Source organism: Chiloscyllium plagiosum, chromosome 5, assembly GCF_004010195.1.
Source record: "Chiloscyllium plagiosum isolate BGI_BamShark_2017 chromosome 5, ASM401019v2, whole genome shotgun sequence".
NCBI classification, from domain to species: Eukaryota; Metazoa; Chordata; class Chondrichthyes; order Orectolobiformes; family Hemiscylliidae; genus Chiloscyllium; species Chiloscyllium plagiosum.
The window spans coordinates 28,151,597-28,168,901 of NC_057714.1; the positions used below are offsets into that span (position 1 = coordinate 28,151,597).

The 17,305-nt window shown below is 39.8% G+C and overlaps 1 protein-coding gene across 6 annotated transcripts in view; it reads left to right on the forward strand.

Moving 5' to 3' along the window:
- Positions 1 to 400: 400 nt before the first annotated feature.
- Positions 401 to 17,305, forward strand: part of itgb8 (integrin, beta 8) — a 102,979-nt gene continuing 86,074 nt past the window's right edge. The window contains exons 1-5 of one of the 6 annotated variants that reach the window (XM_043689790.1): positions 401 to 1,070; positions 2,129 to 2,214; positions 3,887 to 4,055; positions 13,573 to 13,819; positions 13,907 to 14,072. In XM_043689790.1, coding sequence (XP_043545725.1) covers positions 1,055 to 1,070; positions 2,129 to 2,214; positions 3,887 to 4,055; positions 13,573 to 13,819; positions 13,907 to 14,072 — 684 coding nt within the window. In that variant the 5' untranslated portion in view covers positions 401 to 1,054. Of the gene's footprint in view, positions 1,071 to 1,098; positions 2,046 to 2,128; positions 2,215 to 3,886; positions 4,056 to 13,572; positions 13,820 to 13,906; positions 14,073 to 17,305 lie in introns of those variants that run through there. The other 5 variants (XM_043689788.1, XM_043689791.1, XM_043689786.1 and 2 more) reach the window with 5 other exon arrangements.

Sequence of the window (17,305 nt, forward strand, 5' to 3'; positions counted from 1 at the left end):
AGGCCAGACTTGGTAAGGACAGTATATTTCCTTCCCTAATGGACATTATTGAACTAAGTGCTTTTTTACAACAATTTGGTAATTTCATGTCTCTATTTCTTGGACTAGCTTTTAGTTTCATTTAAATTTATTTTAATTCACTAGCTGCTGTGATAGGATTGAACCAGACCTCTTGACTCCAAGTCCAGTAAAATGATTTTTCTGCTCTACCCTTTTCACCTACTAACTTGGTTCCAACACAACTGGACTGATCAGTTTCTTTAACACTTGAAATTAGATCTCCTACAGTTAGGAGATTCACATGTTGAAGAATCTATCTCTTACTCTAAATCTTATTTTATTAGAATCACTGTTTCCTAAATGCCTTTCCTGCAGCAATATCCTCCATTTCCTTCCGTTCATTCCCCTAGATTGGATTCAGTTTGATCCTCATTGGACTGGAAACACACTGATTAATGTTTTCTTGTGAGAACTTGCGTCCATCTTTTTTTCGTTCATGGTGGTACTGATGGATATATTCGACTGTTATGGTGGCTCCAGAGAAATTCTAGACTTGTAGGAGAATGGGCCATGATAATGGATTGGCTTGATGGGCCAACTGATGTTAATGGTTTCTCGAGTCATTTATTTTCCAAAAATAATACTGAACACATTAATTTAGGAACCAATCCCATTGACTCGGCAAAGAAACATATCATTTGACACAATTTTACATCGTTTTTCTAACTAAATAAACTTGAATAAAAACAGGAAATACTGGAGAAACTCAGCAGTTTTGGCACCATCAATAGAGAGAGAGAACAACAGACTTAACGTTTGGAGTCGAAAGGCTTGTTCAGAATTCAGTTTCTCAGTTCAATTTGAGTTCAGTTGCGAAAGAGAGTCGTATCCTGCCTCTGCTTCGTTCTCCACAGATGCTGCCAGATCTGCTGAGTTTCTCCAGCATTTTTGCATTTCAGGTTTCCAGCATCCACAGAATTTTGTTTTTTTTTAAAAAACAAAACTTTAATCTGCTGATAAAACATTCAGCTTTCGACATTCCTCACTGGAAGAAATGGTTGTGCTTAAAGGTAAACTATTAACTTTTTCTCAACTATTTTAAGAGCACTTATTTGAGTTGTTTGTTTTAAAGAGGCTACGTTGACCAAGTAAAATGGAACAGACCGGCTTGGTATGCGATGCTATTGACTGGGGAGTGAGGACAGTCTTTTGCACCTTTAAAGAAACTGCCTTGTCGAGCACGGTCTCTGCTCCGCGTTTCCGTGGCAACAATGAATCGAGCTTCAGACAATCTGAAAAACCGAGGGAACATGTTTGCAGAAGCTGCGGCTTCAGACGTAGCGGGGGTCGGTCTCTGAACCTTCTGTTAAAACTTTATTTTTTCTGCCCCAATTCACTGATCTGTCTATTGAGAGAGAGAGAGAAAAGTTGCCTCTCTGTTCTCCGAGAGAGAAACTCCTAGGAGGGACTAAAGAGAGTTCTTTAAGCCGCTGGGGGAGTAGTTTCTTTCGTCCCTCGATTTACGATAGGCTTCTGGGTGAATGAGTGGGTGATTAAAGGGATTTCCAAAGCTCAGTACACAATAGACAGACAGAGAGAGAGAGAGAAGGAAGGAAGGAGGGAGGAGAGAGAGAGAGAGGGAGAGGGAGAGCTCCGTCTCTGGGCAGCTTGTGCTGGGAGCCCTTGGTGCTCTGGGATGCTTCATTCTACGGTCAGTGCGCGACTCGCCGCAGCCCGAAGCCCCTCTCAGTCGCTTCGCCCGGGCGCTTCTTCACGCCATGCAGCAGCGCGTCCTCATTCTCGCAACCGGCTCGCTCCCAAAACCCAGGCACTTCCCGGCCAAGGTATTCTTAAGCGTCGTTCATATTTTGACCATCGCAGTTGCAGCCAGCAAGACAGGTGGTGAGTGTCAGCTTGACATGACGTTTGTAATTACTTGCAGTTTTTTTTTAAAAAGAAACAAAAGGATTAATGGTTAAAATAGCTGCAGCGTGTCCGGATTGAATGGATGTACTCCTCAACCAACTGTGCAGCTATCAAAACATGTAAGGTTCTGATTGATTGTTCGCGCCTAAAGAGGAATCTAATCGCTTTACGTTTTAATCGCTTACGTTTTCTAACATTCCAGTCAGGAACAAATGCACTGCTGAAAAAACGAACCGTTGCAGCGATTGCCTCCTCCTGGGTCCTGAGTGTGGATGGTGTTTTCAAAAGGTGATTTGATTGTTGTTGTCTTGTTCCTGATGTAAGATATGTACAATGCATATTCTAGTCCTTCTGGAAAATCATTACAGATTAAGGGTGTACGAATAGTGACCCAAATAATTGAAAAAAAATCAGACTCAAAACCAAAGAGTTGATCGTTGTGAATGAATTAATTAAATTAATTAATTAATTAATAAGATGCGTGTTTTAAATTGAAGTAATTTTATGCAATAAAACACATTTACATTGGGGGACCATAGTAAATGGTTATTCTGTATTACTTCATATTGATTTCATTAGCCTTTCCCGTCTGCACTGCTGACACACAGACCACCTCACTATTAGCCCTGTTGGTCTCAGCATTAGCACTGATTTGTCATACAACTTGTCTGATTCGAGTATTAAGGGGGTAGAGTTCTTTCCAGTTGGATATTGGGAAGAGCAAAGCATCATCTTTGGTCATTTCCACAAACCCAGTCCGCTAAACACTAACTAGGCCACCATCTGAGGCAGAACAAGACAGATCACAGCTTCAGTGCTATGTAATTCTGAGCTAAGCATTTTTTCATACTTCCTGTCCATCCTCCAGATTGCCAACTTTTACATTTGTTACATGCACTTTCTCCTCACCTCATGTGATGCTGACACTTTCAGCTGTACCTTTGTTATCTCCTAAGACTTAACTATTTCAATACATTCTTGTCTTGGCCCCACCTTGCAGCCTCTGAAAACCTGACCTCATCCAATGTACTGCTGCTTGATTTTAACTTGCACTAAGTCATGTTCACCAGTCCCCCAATGTTTACTTTAGAGCTTAAAAGTGTGTTGCTGGAAAAGCGCAGCAGGTCAGGCAGCATCAAAGGAACAGGAACATTAACTATCAGTCCAGCTACCTCTTGTTGTCCTTGTCATCAAATCCTCCAATGGCCATACAGCATCTTTTAACTTCCTTCAACAATACACCCTCTGAAACTTCTGCACTGTTCTTGGCTTCTTGCCTTTCCTCAATTTTCTTTGCTTCATGACTGGCAGCTGTGACCTCAGTTGCCTAATTGTTAAGCTGTGGAATTACCCTGCCAAACCGCTTCATCTTTTTAAAGATACGCATTACCTCTTGGATCAAGCTTTGGGTTAAATGTACCAACATTTCCTTGTATGGCTGGTTGTCAAATTTTGTTTGATAACTACTCCTGTGAAATACCTTGGGATGTATTACTACTTAATGTTTGTGTGAACCCTGAAGACATTTAAGGAAAATTTAGATGAGCACTTGAAACACAGTAGCATAATGTCCCTATCTCTGAGCCAGGAGACCTGGGTTCAAGTCCCACCTACACCAGAGGTGTGTCATAAAATCATTGAACAAGTTGATTGGAAAATATAAAGCTTCAGGCCAAATGCTGGGAAATTGGAGAATAGATGGATGTTTGATGACCGATGGAGGCACAATGAGCCAAAAGGCCTTTTGTATTGTAAAATCGTTACAACTCTGTGTTAAATGTGTTGCATGAGTATTGTTGGCTTCATTTTGAGATAGTATTCATTAAAGTTAATGATGAGTGGTTAGTGAATAAAGAAACAAAATAGAAAGGGGGCATGTTATGAAAATCTCAGTAAATTAAGATTAATTTTAGATTTTCAATTGTTCTGCATTATAATGTCGAAATATTTTGCACTTCAGGAATTTTCTGATAAATCACTGCATAGATGTGACTTGGTTGCCAATCTAATTGAAAAGGGCTGCAAATCAGATTTCATTGAATTTATTGAAGTCGAAAAAATAATAGAAGAAGAAGAATCACAAAATTCTCAGCTGACTCCTGGAAAAGTCTCTTTACATCTACGACCAGGTTTGAATCTTAAGTATTTTGTCTCATAATGTGGATAGCATTTAAAAAATGACTAAACACATTTTTACACTTGTGGCTAATGTTGCTATAGTTTGCACTTGTCTTAGTTTTTAGCTTCACTTTTTTCTTGCTGAAAGATTTTAATGACTAGGAGTAAATCTAAAGAATGTGAAGAGTAATTCATAATGTTACAAAATAATACTTTGCATGTTATAGCTAGTTTTCTGAATGCTGGAGTGAGCTAATAATTCTTTTTGCCTTTACACCAAGTTTGGCATTCTGTATTCACTTGTATTTTCTGAAGCAATCATGTTTTATCTTGTTACTGATATTCGTTGTATCAATTACACCTAATGACTGTAAAAAGAAAAACCAATTGCATTTTCAGTTCACAAGAAAACCAATATTACGTTTTGCATCACTTTGAATTAATAGGATAATATTCACAGAAAGAGAGAGAGAAAAAACCTTTAATCCTCTGTCTTACCTATAGAAAGATTGTATAAATACAGTCCTGTATTTGAGTGTATAGTGGATGATCACATTGTCAGCTCAGTCTGCCGCTGGATTCCCATCAATCATTTTCAATATCCAGTTCTTGTTTCACACTCCCAACAGGTTGTGAATACAGCTTGGACATGTGTTATACTTCTGGACCATTTTACTATCTTGAAGGGCTCTGTATATATTCAAATTGTTGTAGTTGTTAAGCAGCACTGTTTGAAGAGCCAAATCGGAAATTTTCTTCTAGATTGGGATGGAGGGTTGAAAATGAGACAGAGGATTGAGGGTCAGGAGAAATGGAAATTCTATCTCAAGAAGAAAAATGATTTTTATTTGATGCGTCCACTTGCGAAGAATCACACGCCACCATTTCTGTCACCTCCAGCAGGATGTTACAACTAGACATATTCTCCTTGCCTCCCTTGTCAGCTTTTTGCAGGGACTGTTCCCACTGGGATACCTTGGTCTACTCCTCCACCCCCAACACCTCCCCACACCCCCATGGCATCTTCCCAAGCATTGACAGAATGTGCAACACTTGCCTGTTCATATCCTCCTTCCTCATTGTGCAAGGGTCCAGCCACATTTTGCAGATGAAGCAGTGATTTACCTGCACTTCACTCTGTCTAGTCCACTACATTTGCTGCTCACAATGTGGTCTCCTCGACATTGGGGAGGTAAAACACAGATGCTTTATTCTGTTTGTACAAGTGACCCTGAGCTTTTGGATGCCTGCCACTTCAACACACCATTGTGTGTCCTTGGTCAACATTTCCGTCACTCCGTGCAAGCTGAAAGAACAGCATCTCATCTTTCATTTGGGGACCCTATAGCCTTCAGGACTTAATATCCAGTTCAATAATTTTAGGGTCTGAGCACCTCCTTCTATGACCTTTACCCATCCCCACACTCCTAGCTCTGACATGACATGGCACTTTTAGCACGGCCAACTCGTTTTCACCTACTGATTGCCCCCGTTATCAGCTTTTCTTCTTTCCTGACTTATGATCAACCCTCCGTTTGTCTCCCTAACTTTCGTCTCTCGCTTTCTGTTTGCATTCCTTCTCCATTTATCTGCTCCAGTACCACCCGCCTCTCCACCCTCCCCACTCCCTGTCATCAACGTAAATGACAACTATTCTGTGGTACTGGCAGTTCTGAAGAAGGATCTCTGGGCTCAACACATCAACTTTGCTTTCTCTCCACAGATGCTGCCAAACCTGCTGAGTGTCCTCAGCAATTTCTGTTTTTGTTTCACTATCTTCAGCATCTTTGTTTCCTAAAGTAAATGTTTTGTTTAAAATTAGCATATCCTTTAACCTAAACAGCCCCCAGTGGTCTGCTTTGTTGGACCTGCTGATATGAGTAAGTAGAGTGTGCATGGTGTGTACTCAAAATATTAGAACATTAAAGTAGTTTTGGGTTACATAACCACTGTAGTGCCCTTGTTTGCATATTACAGATAAGCTGCCTAGGCCACTCTACTGAAAGCTTTCAGGAGTTCAGAATGAACCATTACATGCTATGCTGTGACTTTTCACCTACAGCCACTCTGTTCCCCCGAATGAAAGCTGTGACAACTGATGCTGTTCAGTTAATATGTTATTTTTGTCAAATTAGGTCTGCAGTACAATACAAGGTGCTAATTATTCAACTTCATCATAGGCTAAATAAATGAAAAAGAAAATGGTGCATCAGAGAATGTTATACTGATAGAAATGTCAAATTATGTTTTTAAAAAACCCACTAAGATTTTCAAGGGGATGCTGCCAATCTCCAATGGCGTTCTAGAGTTTTGCAGAAATCTAGATGCCCTCATTTCTTTTTGGAGACAGTCTGTTTTATTTTAGGGCAAAGGGAATCAGTCATTTGAAACTTAAATTTAAATAGACCCCATTTTCACTTGAGCAAGGACCTTTTCCACAGGTTGTAAGTTCAAATTTTTTGGAATAGACATAAATTCATAAAACGTGAATAATGTCTGCAAAACTATTTACCTTTGAAGTTATTTGAATCCCCTGCCCTTTAAGTTTGGGGGAAAAAGGTTTCAGTTTTAATAGCCATTTGTTGACATTGGTCTAAGAGCATTATTATAGTTTAAATGCTTCTGCAATATACCAATCGTACAGTGGAGGGCTTTAAATTAACAGATTGATAAACAATAGCTTTGCGGTATTATCATTGAATTGTTAGTCCAGAGACCATGATAATGTTGTGGGAGCCCAGGTTTATGTCCCACCACAACAGATAGCAGAATTTGAATTCCATTCATTAAAGACTGTGTTGATGACCGTGAAGTCGTCGCCAGTTGTTGAGGGAAAAAAGATCTGGTTCGTTAATATTCTTTAGGGAAGGAAACTGCTAACCTCACTTGGTATGGACTACATGTGACTCCAGACCCACAGCAATGTGGTTGACTTTTAATAACCCTCTGGGATGGACAATAAATGTGGCCGAGCCTATGGTTTCCTCATCCCGTGAATGAATAAAAAAAAAATTCCCAAGAGCTTAATGAGGGATCTGTGTTTTTTTTTGGTAGGGTTATAAATGATATAGGTTTGTTTTTATATGAAATTGAGCACTTGAAGATTGATTGATTGTTGTCACATGCACCGAGATACCATGAAAAGTGTCGTTTTGTGTGCAATACAGGGAGATTGTACCATACAAGGTGCAACAGACTAGCAAGACAGATTGCAGAATACATTGTACAGCCACAGAGAATGTGCAGAAACGGAGAGAGATCAGAATTAACATATGAGAGGTCTGTTCAAAAGTTTGATAATAGCAGGGAAGAAGCTGTTCTTGAATCTGTTCGTACATGTATTCAAACTTTTATATCTTCTACCAGACAGAAGAGGGTGGAAGAGGTCTTTGATTATGCTTTACTGAAGCAGGTGGAAGTATAGATGGAGTCAGTGAATGGAAAGCTGGTTTGCTTGATGGAATGGACTGGTGTTCTGTAGTTTCTTGTGGTCTAAATGATTGGATTAGATTCCCTACAGTATGGAAATAAGCCATTTGGCCCAACAAGTCCGCACCTACCTAGACCCATTAGCATCCCCTACATTTACCCGTGACTAATGTACATAACACTTTGGGCAATTTAGCACGGCCAATTCACCTAACCTGCACATTTTTGGACTGTGGGAGGAAACTGGAGCACCCCGAGGAAACCCACGCAGACACTGGGAGAATGCACAAACTCCACACAGTCTATCGTCCAAGTGAAGCCGGGTCCCTGGCGCTGTGAAACAGCAGTGCTAACCACTGAGCCACCATGCCGCCCTGTCTTGGGAAGAGCAATTGTCATACCAAGCTGTAATGGATCAGGATTGGATGCTTTCTGTGGTGCATCCATAACAATTAATAAGTGTTCTTATGGACATGCTAAATTGCCTTAGCCTTCTGAGGAAGTAGAGATGTTGTGTGCTCTCGTGACTGTTACATCAACATCAGAGGACCAGGACAGATGTTTGGTGATCTCTCCCAGGAACATATAGCTCCTAATAATCTCCCCCTCAGTACCATTGATGCAGTCAGGGATGTGCCCTTCCTGAAGTCAATGATCAGATCTTCGTTTAATTGACATTCATGGGAAGATTGTTGTCTTTACACCTTGTCGATATGCATTCAATCTCTTTCCACATTCTGAATCATCGTTGTTTGAGATCCGACCTACAATGGTGGTGTCATCAGCAAATCTACTGGAGTTGGGGTGGAATTTGCCCACACAATTATGAGAGTACAAGGAGTAAATTGTGTACACAGTCTTTTATCAGTTTTTAGGACTATGGAGGAGGTGTTATCACCTATTCTTACTGATTGCAATCTATGGGTCAGGAAGTTAAGAATCCAGTTACAGAGGTGGGGAGCCGAGATTTAGCTCTTGAAGTTTAGAGATGTATTTGTTTGGAATTCTAATGTTGAAGGTGGACCTATCGTCAATAAGTAGGCGCCTGATATAGGTATCCCTATTATCCAGATGTGCCAGTAATGAGTGTAGGGCCAGGGAAATGGCACCTGCTGTGGACTTGTTGCACTGCTCGGTGCAAAGGATCAAGGCATATGGGAGATGGGAGTTGATGTGAGCCATGAGTAACCTCTCGAAGCACTTTGTAATTAAGGTGATCAAGCTACTGGACAGTAGTCATTGAGGCACGCTGCATTGTTTTTCTTTGGCACTGGGATGATGGTGGTCTGTTTGAAGTTGGGGACTTCAAATCGTAATAAGGAGAGGTTAAAGATGTCAGTGAGTACTTCTGCCAGCTGGTTCACACAGGATCTGAGTGCACAGCCAGGACTGCATCTGGGCCAGTCACTTTCCATGGGTTCAATCTCAAGAAGGCCAATCTGAAGGCTCGGCTGTAACAGCGGGTACATGTGCATCCAAGGCTGTGGGATAAGTGACATTGTTTCACGGACCCTCTGTTCAAAGTGGGCATAAAATGTATTGAGCTCATTGGGTAGGAATGTACTGTAGCCTGTGATTCTGTTTGACTTCACTTTGTAGCCCATTATATTGTGTAAGCCTGACCACAAACAATAGGTTTTCATGTGTTTGGTCTGGATCTCAAGCTTCGTTTGGTATTGCCTCTTGGTGTCTCTGATGGTCTTATGAAGGTTGTACCTGGATTTCCTGTAAAGGTCAGAGTTGCCTGACCTGTCTGCCTCAGACCTGGACTTCAATAGTGAGTGGATCTCCCAGTTCATGTGTTGAATGGGCTTTTAGGAATTAATTATTTATAATGGACTGAAGTTTGTAATAGATACTTAGAACTTTATTTCATCTTTGCATTGCATCCTGAGATCTGCCCTTGGTGCAATACAGGGTAAGTAAGCATCATGAGTGAAAGAGCATGGATTGGCATGAGTTGACACTGAGGTGGTATAGGAGTTTTAAGGGCGAGCAAAGTGTCATGAGTTTCAATATCTTTGTTATCGGAACAATAAGGTGTTGGGAGTCAATAGATTGGCATGGGTGAGAATACCTGAGGGATCGAAGGCGCGATGTTGAATGAAGTCAATATTGGCAAATCCCAGGGGATAGAATAAAATAAAGGACTGAAGGTGCTGGAGATCTGAAACTAAAACAGAAAGTGTTGAAGAGACTCAATAGGTATGATATCTTCTGTTAACATTTCCAGTCCAGTGATCCTTCGTCAGAACTGAGGATCGAGGCAGGTCGATTAGAAGGCCCAGCTCAGCAGGCACCCTCGTCATTTCTGAAATGTTTTCAAGGCTACAGGTGCAAATCCAGTAGCTGTCCTCTGTATCAGGATCCTGCAATTTGGGCATTTTTTTTTTACTCAGCTGGAAAACTCCCTGATTTAATGCATCCAATTTTAGACAAACATCCAGACCTGCAACTTGGAAAGGGGATAACAGAAAATCCATGTGGAATTATGGAAATTATTCAACTGCTGAAGTGTGGAGTTCAGTACAATTATGTTACATGCCTGTAAATTAAATCAGCATGGGTTCAGATGGATCTCATTTAAGGGACTGCAGATATTATGGCTCCATTATTTTGTGCTTCTATTAAAGTTATTGCATTGGTAATCTGAAATCTTTTGCATTATTGTGATATACAGCTATGTGCACAAATTAACTGTTTAAGGTCTTTGATAAACTACTGCCTTATAGGGATAATCAGAAAAGGTGCACTTAAAAATCCATTAGAAGCTAACTTCTGTTCTGACGGGAGGTTCTTTGAATGACAATACTTGTTACTCTACTCAAAGTTGCAGGAAACTATCAGGAAATGATTGATTTACTTTCTTAATGATAGTTCAGTTGTGGTTTTTTTTGTTGTTGTTCTGTAAGTACAGACTTTTGACCAGCAAAATATATGTGTGACACATGACAAAATAGGTCAGGTATGCATTAATACTATGCATAAACAGAAATAAGTAGCATTGAAGCAAATGAATTTGTGTGCAATTCGTGAATTTTAATTCATTTATTATTTGTATACGAATGTGTTGGATGATGCTGATTTGTGAATATTTCTGTTTTTGACTTCTGTTGTTGAGTGTCTGCCAAGCAGACTTGGCGCCAGGGAGTCCAAAATGGCTATCTCAGCATGAAATGATGTGTCCATATTGGGATGAGGGAGTTTGTTTCAAGTGAAGCTGTTATTCTGTGTACCTCATGCATATAGCTGAATGGGGGCCATCTTGTCTCTTCCTTGCCTCCTGTTCTTCCTCCTCCTGAGGTGGCATTTGTGTTGTAGGTGTAAATAGTTGTGCCCTAACATTGATGAAGTTCTGGAGGACCCAGCGCCTCAGCATAATCCTGGCGACCCTATCTGGCACACCTTGCAGAATCATATGTTCTTTCATCCCGATTTTGTCTCCTGAGGGTGAAGAAAGTGGAGCTTTTTCATTCAGCTCATGTTACGTCTGCTATGTCCCAGATGCTTTGATGAACTCCACTGTGTGATGAACTTTGATACATACTTGCAGTGTTCCTGCTGCTGCCTGGAAAGATTCAAAACTGTGGGGGAGGGGAAAGAAATACCTGAGGGCAGTGGTGATCTTCATGACCAATGGGTTCACTGTTCCTATCGTACTATGAAGCTACAGATTGGGCTGAATGGGACAGAACAGATCTGATTACCTCCTTGGCATTGCTGGGATGATGTGGATGTGGGTTTGCTCACTGAGCTGAAGGGTTCATTTTCAGACGTTTCGTTACCTTACTAGGTAACATCTTTAGTGGATCTCATGCGAAGCAATGCTGAAAATTCCTGCTTTTTATTTATATGTTTGGGTTTCTTTGGGTTGGTGATGTCATTTCCTGTGGTGAAGTCACTTCCTGTTCTTTTTCTCAGGGGGTGGTAGATGGGATTTAACTCCATGTGTTTGTTGATAGAGTTCCAGTTGGAATGCTGTGCTTCTAGGAATTCTCATGCGTGCCTTTGTTTGGCTTGTCCTAGGATGCATGTATTGTCCCAGTCGAAGTGGTGTCCTTCCTCATCCATATGTGAGGATACTAGTGAGAGAGGGTTATGTCTTCTTGTGGCTAGTTGGTGTTCATGTATCCTGGTGGCTAGTTTTCTGCCTGTTTGTCTAATGTAGTGTTTGTTACAGTCCTTGCACGGTATTTTGTAAAACTCGCTAATTGCTGAGATGTCTGAGACATTGTTCTTGTTGGATTTAAATTTGGAAGTGTTCATCCCAGGATGTCCATGCAGGGGAGGCCTTCAGTGGAGAGCCTTGCATCTCTTCCCTTGTTGTCGATCTTCCATTTCGTATCTCCTCCATTCTGTCTCCTGGTCACGTTTCACATCAAGTGGCACTCAATAACTGCCACATTATTGCCTTGCTCCAGTACTGCTCTACCTGATTTATTTCCAGGAACTGACCTACTATGGTTTTACAAAACTGTCTGAGCAGAAGTAAGTCAAATGCACTTTACCTGTAACTTGTTGCTTTTTAAACCATCTTAATACAGAATTCACCTCGCTCATTTGTGCTTGTGTTTTCAAGAGGTATGTGTGATATTATTGGTAGAATTAGTGTTGCTTCAACTTGGAGTCCTGGAGATAAAACAGTGAGTTTTATAGATGCAGTAGACACTTCTGCACATGCCCATCTTCTGCTGCAACACCACATGTAGTTCAGAAGAAGTGGCCAGTAGCACAGGCCTTAATACAAGTAGTTCAGTCAGCTTTAACATCACATCCGGTGGTGCTGTTCATAGTTTTCTTAGGAATTCTGAGCACTGAAATTACTTCCTTGAAATTTTGTATTGAACTTTACCGAAGCTGATTGAAATGCTTTGAGAAAAATGGGCTGGGAAATTTCATTGGTGTCACAACTGTACATAAGCAATATGGTAGGCTGGATTCATTATGAGCCTGAAATGCACCCTGTTTGTGCCTCCCTATCAATGTGCAGGGTCTATGTTGGTCCTGTTCAAGACAACAACTAAAATGTTCAAACTGGAGTGCAATATTTATTATGGAACACTTATTGATATTGATAAGCCTAGTGCTGATCTTCTTAGTAATTTTTGGAGCCATCTAAAGTCCCTTTCAGCGGCACTATAGAACTCAAGAGGGGGTATAACAGTCATTTCACACCGTCTTATAATACAGTCAAAGCAGCTGATCAGGAGCCTTTGTTTAACAATTACAGAATATGATGTGGAGATGCCGCTGTTGGACTGGGGTGGACAAAGTTTAAAAATTACACAACACCAGGATGTAGTCCAACAGGTTTATATTGGAAGTACTAGCTTTCGGAGGGCTGCTCCTTCGTCAGGTAGCTGTGGAGCAGGATCATAAGACACAGAATTTATAGCAAAAGATCACAGTGTCAACACATAGGTATCATGGTTGCTTCTGTACCTGTAAATGTTATAAAAGCCTTCCTTGAGCTTCAGTCAGGAAACTATGATACAGCTTATGGTTTCATTGTATCAATCTGGGAGGGCTACCAGAAAAAAAGAGGCAAAAGATATATTCGTTGTACGAGATTATTCACTTGTGTATGTATATAGCCATGTTTTTTGTAAAGGAAAGTAACATTTGTAATTCAGTTGATCTCAAATGTTGACAACAAGCTACAATTACTGTTTGGATCACTTCTCCATCAAAATGTTTGGGACAAGTGACCTTTGTGGATAGGTTAGGTCAACTACTAAACATTACAACTATACTCCAGACCTCAACTACCTCTGAGGAACATCATGTAATTTCACTAGAAGAGCTAAATCTTTACCAGTGCTAAAGATAGTTTCTATACAAATGTGCACATAATTGAAATATCAGTTTAAAAGCTGCAGAAATATGACTGACTGCAAAATCCTATGGTTTATCCCTGTATCACCAGTTCTATATAAATGACGTCCCCGAACAGAAGAAAATAGATTTAAAGTGTATCTTGTTTTTAATTCCTCAGATACTAAACATGTTTTCAGCTTTCTAGTATTTGCAACTTTCTCAATTTTCTATCACAAATATCCTCTGCTTGCAGATAACTTTTTATTCTTTTTTTTAAAACAGGCAGTGAGATGAACTTTGTAGTGAGAGTTCAGCAACTAGACAAGTACCCAGTGGACCTCTACCATTTGGTTGACACATCGGCATCAATGGTGGCTAATCTGGAAAGATTACACTCAATGGGACATTTTTTATCACAAAAGATGGCTAAATATTCCAGTGATTTCCGATTTGGGTTTGGATCATTTGTGGATAAGCCAGTGTCTCCATTTATTAACATTCATCCAGAAAAACTTATTAATCCTTGCAGGTAATAGTTGCTGACTGTCAATGTGTGTAATAACAATTTTATTTATTATCAAATATCAATTTATGTTTTTATTTCTTTTAATTGCAGTATTTATGAAACATCTTGTCTACCAGCACATGGGTTTAAGCATGTATTATCTCTGACAAATAATATATCTGAATTCAGAAAAGCTGTAGAGAGACAAAGAATATCTGGAAATGAGGACACACCAGAGGGAGGTTTGGATGCAATGCTTCAAGTTGCAGTTTGTGAGGTGAGGTGTTTCATTGTACAGAGCCAGCCAACTGATGTTAAAGCTTCTTTTTTACTAAAGAAACTCAGGTTTATCTGAATGTGAAGGATCAGTTTATATTTCATTACATGCACTAAATGGAATTTCATGTCTTCATCCTGACCTTCATCCTAATAGGCTTCCCCGTTATCACACTGGAAACCACCTAAACAATGAATTTCTTTGAAGCATTCAGTACATGCAAGATTACAATTTATTGTTCCAAGGACATGGAGCTAAAGAGACTTTGTGGCTGAATGTCTTGAACGATATAATTGTCTTGACTTAAAGTAACCAAAACAATGGTGCTTACTTTCTATTTACCTTTATTTGATCCTGTTTTAAAATTCTCTCCAATTCCATTGTTCCAGTAATTTGGTCTAAGTGTAATGTTATTTTCCTTCTGGCAGAAATGTTAAAATCTAGTGGATATTTTATGATTTCTTGGCTAATGTTTCTTTGCTATATTGCAGTATGAACAGTGTGTTCTTAAAAGTGAATAGACTAGAACCTCCATTCAAAGATAAAAGAATTATCTGCTGTAACTATTTGTATGCTAATATTACAAATAGCAATTTCTAGTCCCGTGAAGCTTTGATTTAATACAGAGTTTCAACTATAATTTTACCCTTTCTCTTTGGAAAGTTGCCATTGAATCATAAGGGAAGATTAGAAAGAAAATGGCATGAGTTCATTTCCAGGCATGTGCCCGTAGCCATCTGATTTTTTAAAATAATGCTTATGTTTAGGGCTACTTTGCACCTGGGTCCAAATCCTAGAAATTTTTCCTGATAGCATAAAAAGAGACCCTTCAGCCCAGTGTATATTTGCTCACTTCATAGAAAGACCAATCCCATAATCACTCTTTTTTTTTTGCCTGTCCTTTACACACTGTCTTTGAAATGTTTCCTTGTTTCCATTATTTATCCACCTTTTAAAAAATGAATTCAAGTCCGTTTACAGAAGTGTAGCTAAAACCTAATGTGAAAGAACATTCTCCTAATGGCTCTTTGTTCTTTTGGAGATATTCTTTGAATTATGCCCTCTCATCACTGATTATTGACCTATGAGTTAACTTTCTATTTACCGAATGAGAATTTTGAACACTTGAATGAGATGTCAGGACAGTTTCTTTTGCTATGGAAAGTGATCCACTGTTTTGGTCTTTGTGAATGAAACATTTCATCCCTGGAGCCATCACTACTCTGCCTCCGCCATTGTTTTTTTATTCTATATATAATTCCCCAAAAAAGAGATTATCTAACTGATGGTTTATATACATAATGAATGACCTTTTTTGTTTTGCACTGTACATGCTGATTTATAAAATCTAAATGCAGTGTTGCTGTCTCCTTGAAGTCTTTCTACTCATCTATTAATTTCAGTATGAATTGAACTTCTTCCTTCCAAAAGATATCACATTTCTTGACACTGACTAGATAAACCTCAGATGAAGTTTAATCTACTAACCTCAGATGAAATTTAACCTATTAATTTGTCAATGCCCTCCTCCTATTGATTACAGTTTGTAAATAATTAAATGTTTTATAAAATATATGCAAGGTTGCTGTTTCTTAAATGTTCCTCTACCTTTCCTTAGTTTCTAGAACTAAATTCAATGTTGCCTGTTTGTCTAAATGAATGTGTACCTAAATTAACATTCTTGGACATATTGCAGTAGCTCCTCTTTACCATCTACATTATACTTGCTCTGTTTGGCTTTGGGTAATTATATTCACCCATGTATGACTCTGTTCCTTTTCCCTAATTTGTCTCCATATTTCATTTTCCATCTACCTTGTTTAGCTTCTGATCCTCTCCAAATAGAGTTCCCCTACAATTTGATATGCCAAAAAAAACTTTGACACAAGCCCAGTATTGTTCTTATTTCTTGTAAACAGAATTGATGAAATCATACAGATTGACTTGATGTCCATCTGGATGTTTTGAGGTTTGGACTCCAGTTCATTGCAAAGGACACTTGCTGTCATACGGTCATGCAGCAGTCACAGGAAAATTGTTTTTTTTGGGATAGTCAAAGCCTTTCAAAATGCTTTGCAGTGGATGGGGTCAAAGGCTTTTCACAGAAAAAATTAAGGCAATGTAAAGCTCTTCATGTTGTTCCAGATGTTTTTTCTTGGATTTGCTTTGTGATAGAGATCATTTCAAAGTTCTTTTCTTAAATGGCTAGAAACCACATTGGATCTCTGGAAGCAAATCTTGAGGAGAAGGCAATTGAGGAGAATATTCCCCTCAGTGGACAGAGTGAAAATGTCTCTAAAATTCCCAAAAATTGCTTTTAATACAATTTGAAGAAGGGTTATAGAAAAATAGAACTATAATACAATTGATGAAGTTGGGACATAGTACTTCCTGTTCTTCCTGTACTTTTGTAAAAAGGTTTGAGATGTCACGGTCATTGGCTTCATGGGTAGAATCATGGAATCCCTACAGTGTGGAATCAGGCCAATTGGCCCATCAAGTCCACACCGCCCCTCTGAAGAGCATCCCACTCCCTGGCCTTATCCCTGTAACCTGGTATTTCCCTTGGCTAATCCACCTAGCCTGCACATCCCTGGGCACAATGGGTAACTTAACATGGCCAATCCAAATAATCTGCACATCTTTGGACTGTGGGATGTCTGCAGGAGTATTATCCAGAACATATGTCTGATACTGTAGTGATTGCAACAAGGTCAGCCAGGTAGACCTCATAGAAAATGAGTTTCTTGATTGTGACTGTCAATCTAGTCCAATCAGGGAGGCCTGGCTGACAGATAAGAACAGGAGTATCAGACATCCTGTTCACCGTGAGAGTCATAGGGATATACAGCATGGAAACAGACCCTTCGGTCCAACCTATCCATGCTGACCAGATATCCCAACCCAATCTAGTCCCACCTGCCAGCACCCGGCCCATATCCCTCCAAACCCTTCCTATTCATATACCCATCCAAATGCCTCATAAATGTTGCAATTGTACCAGCCTCCACCACATCCTCTGGCAGCTCATTCCATACACGTACCACCCTCTGCGTGAAAAAGTTGCCCTTTTTATATCTTTCCGCTCTCACCCAAAACCTATGCCCTCTAGTTCTAGACTCCCTGACCCCAGGGAAAAGACTTTGTCTATTTATCCTATCCATGTCCCTCATAATTTTGTAAACCTGTATAAGGTTACCCCTCAGCCTCCGACGCTCCAGGGAAAACCGTCC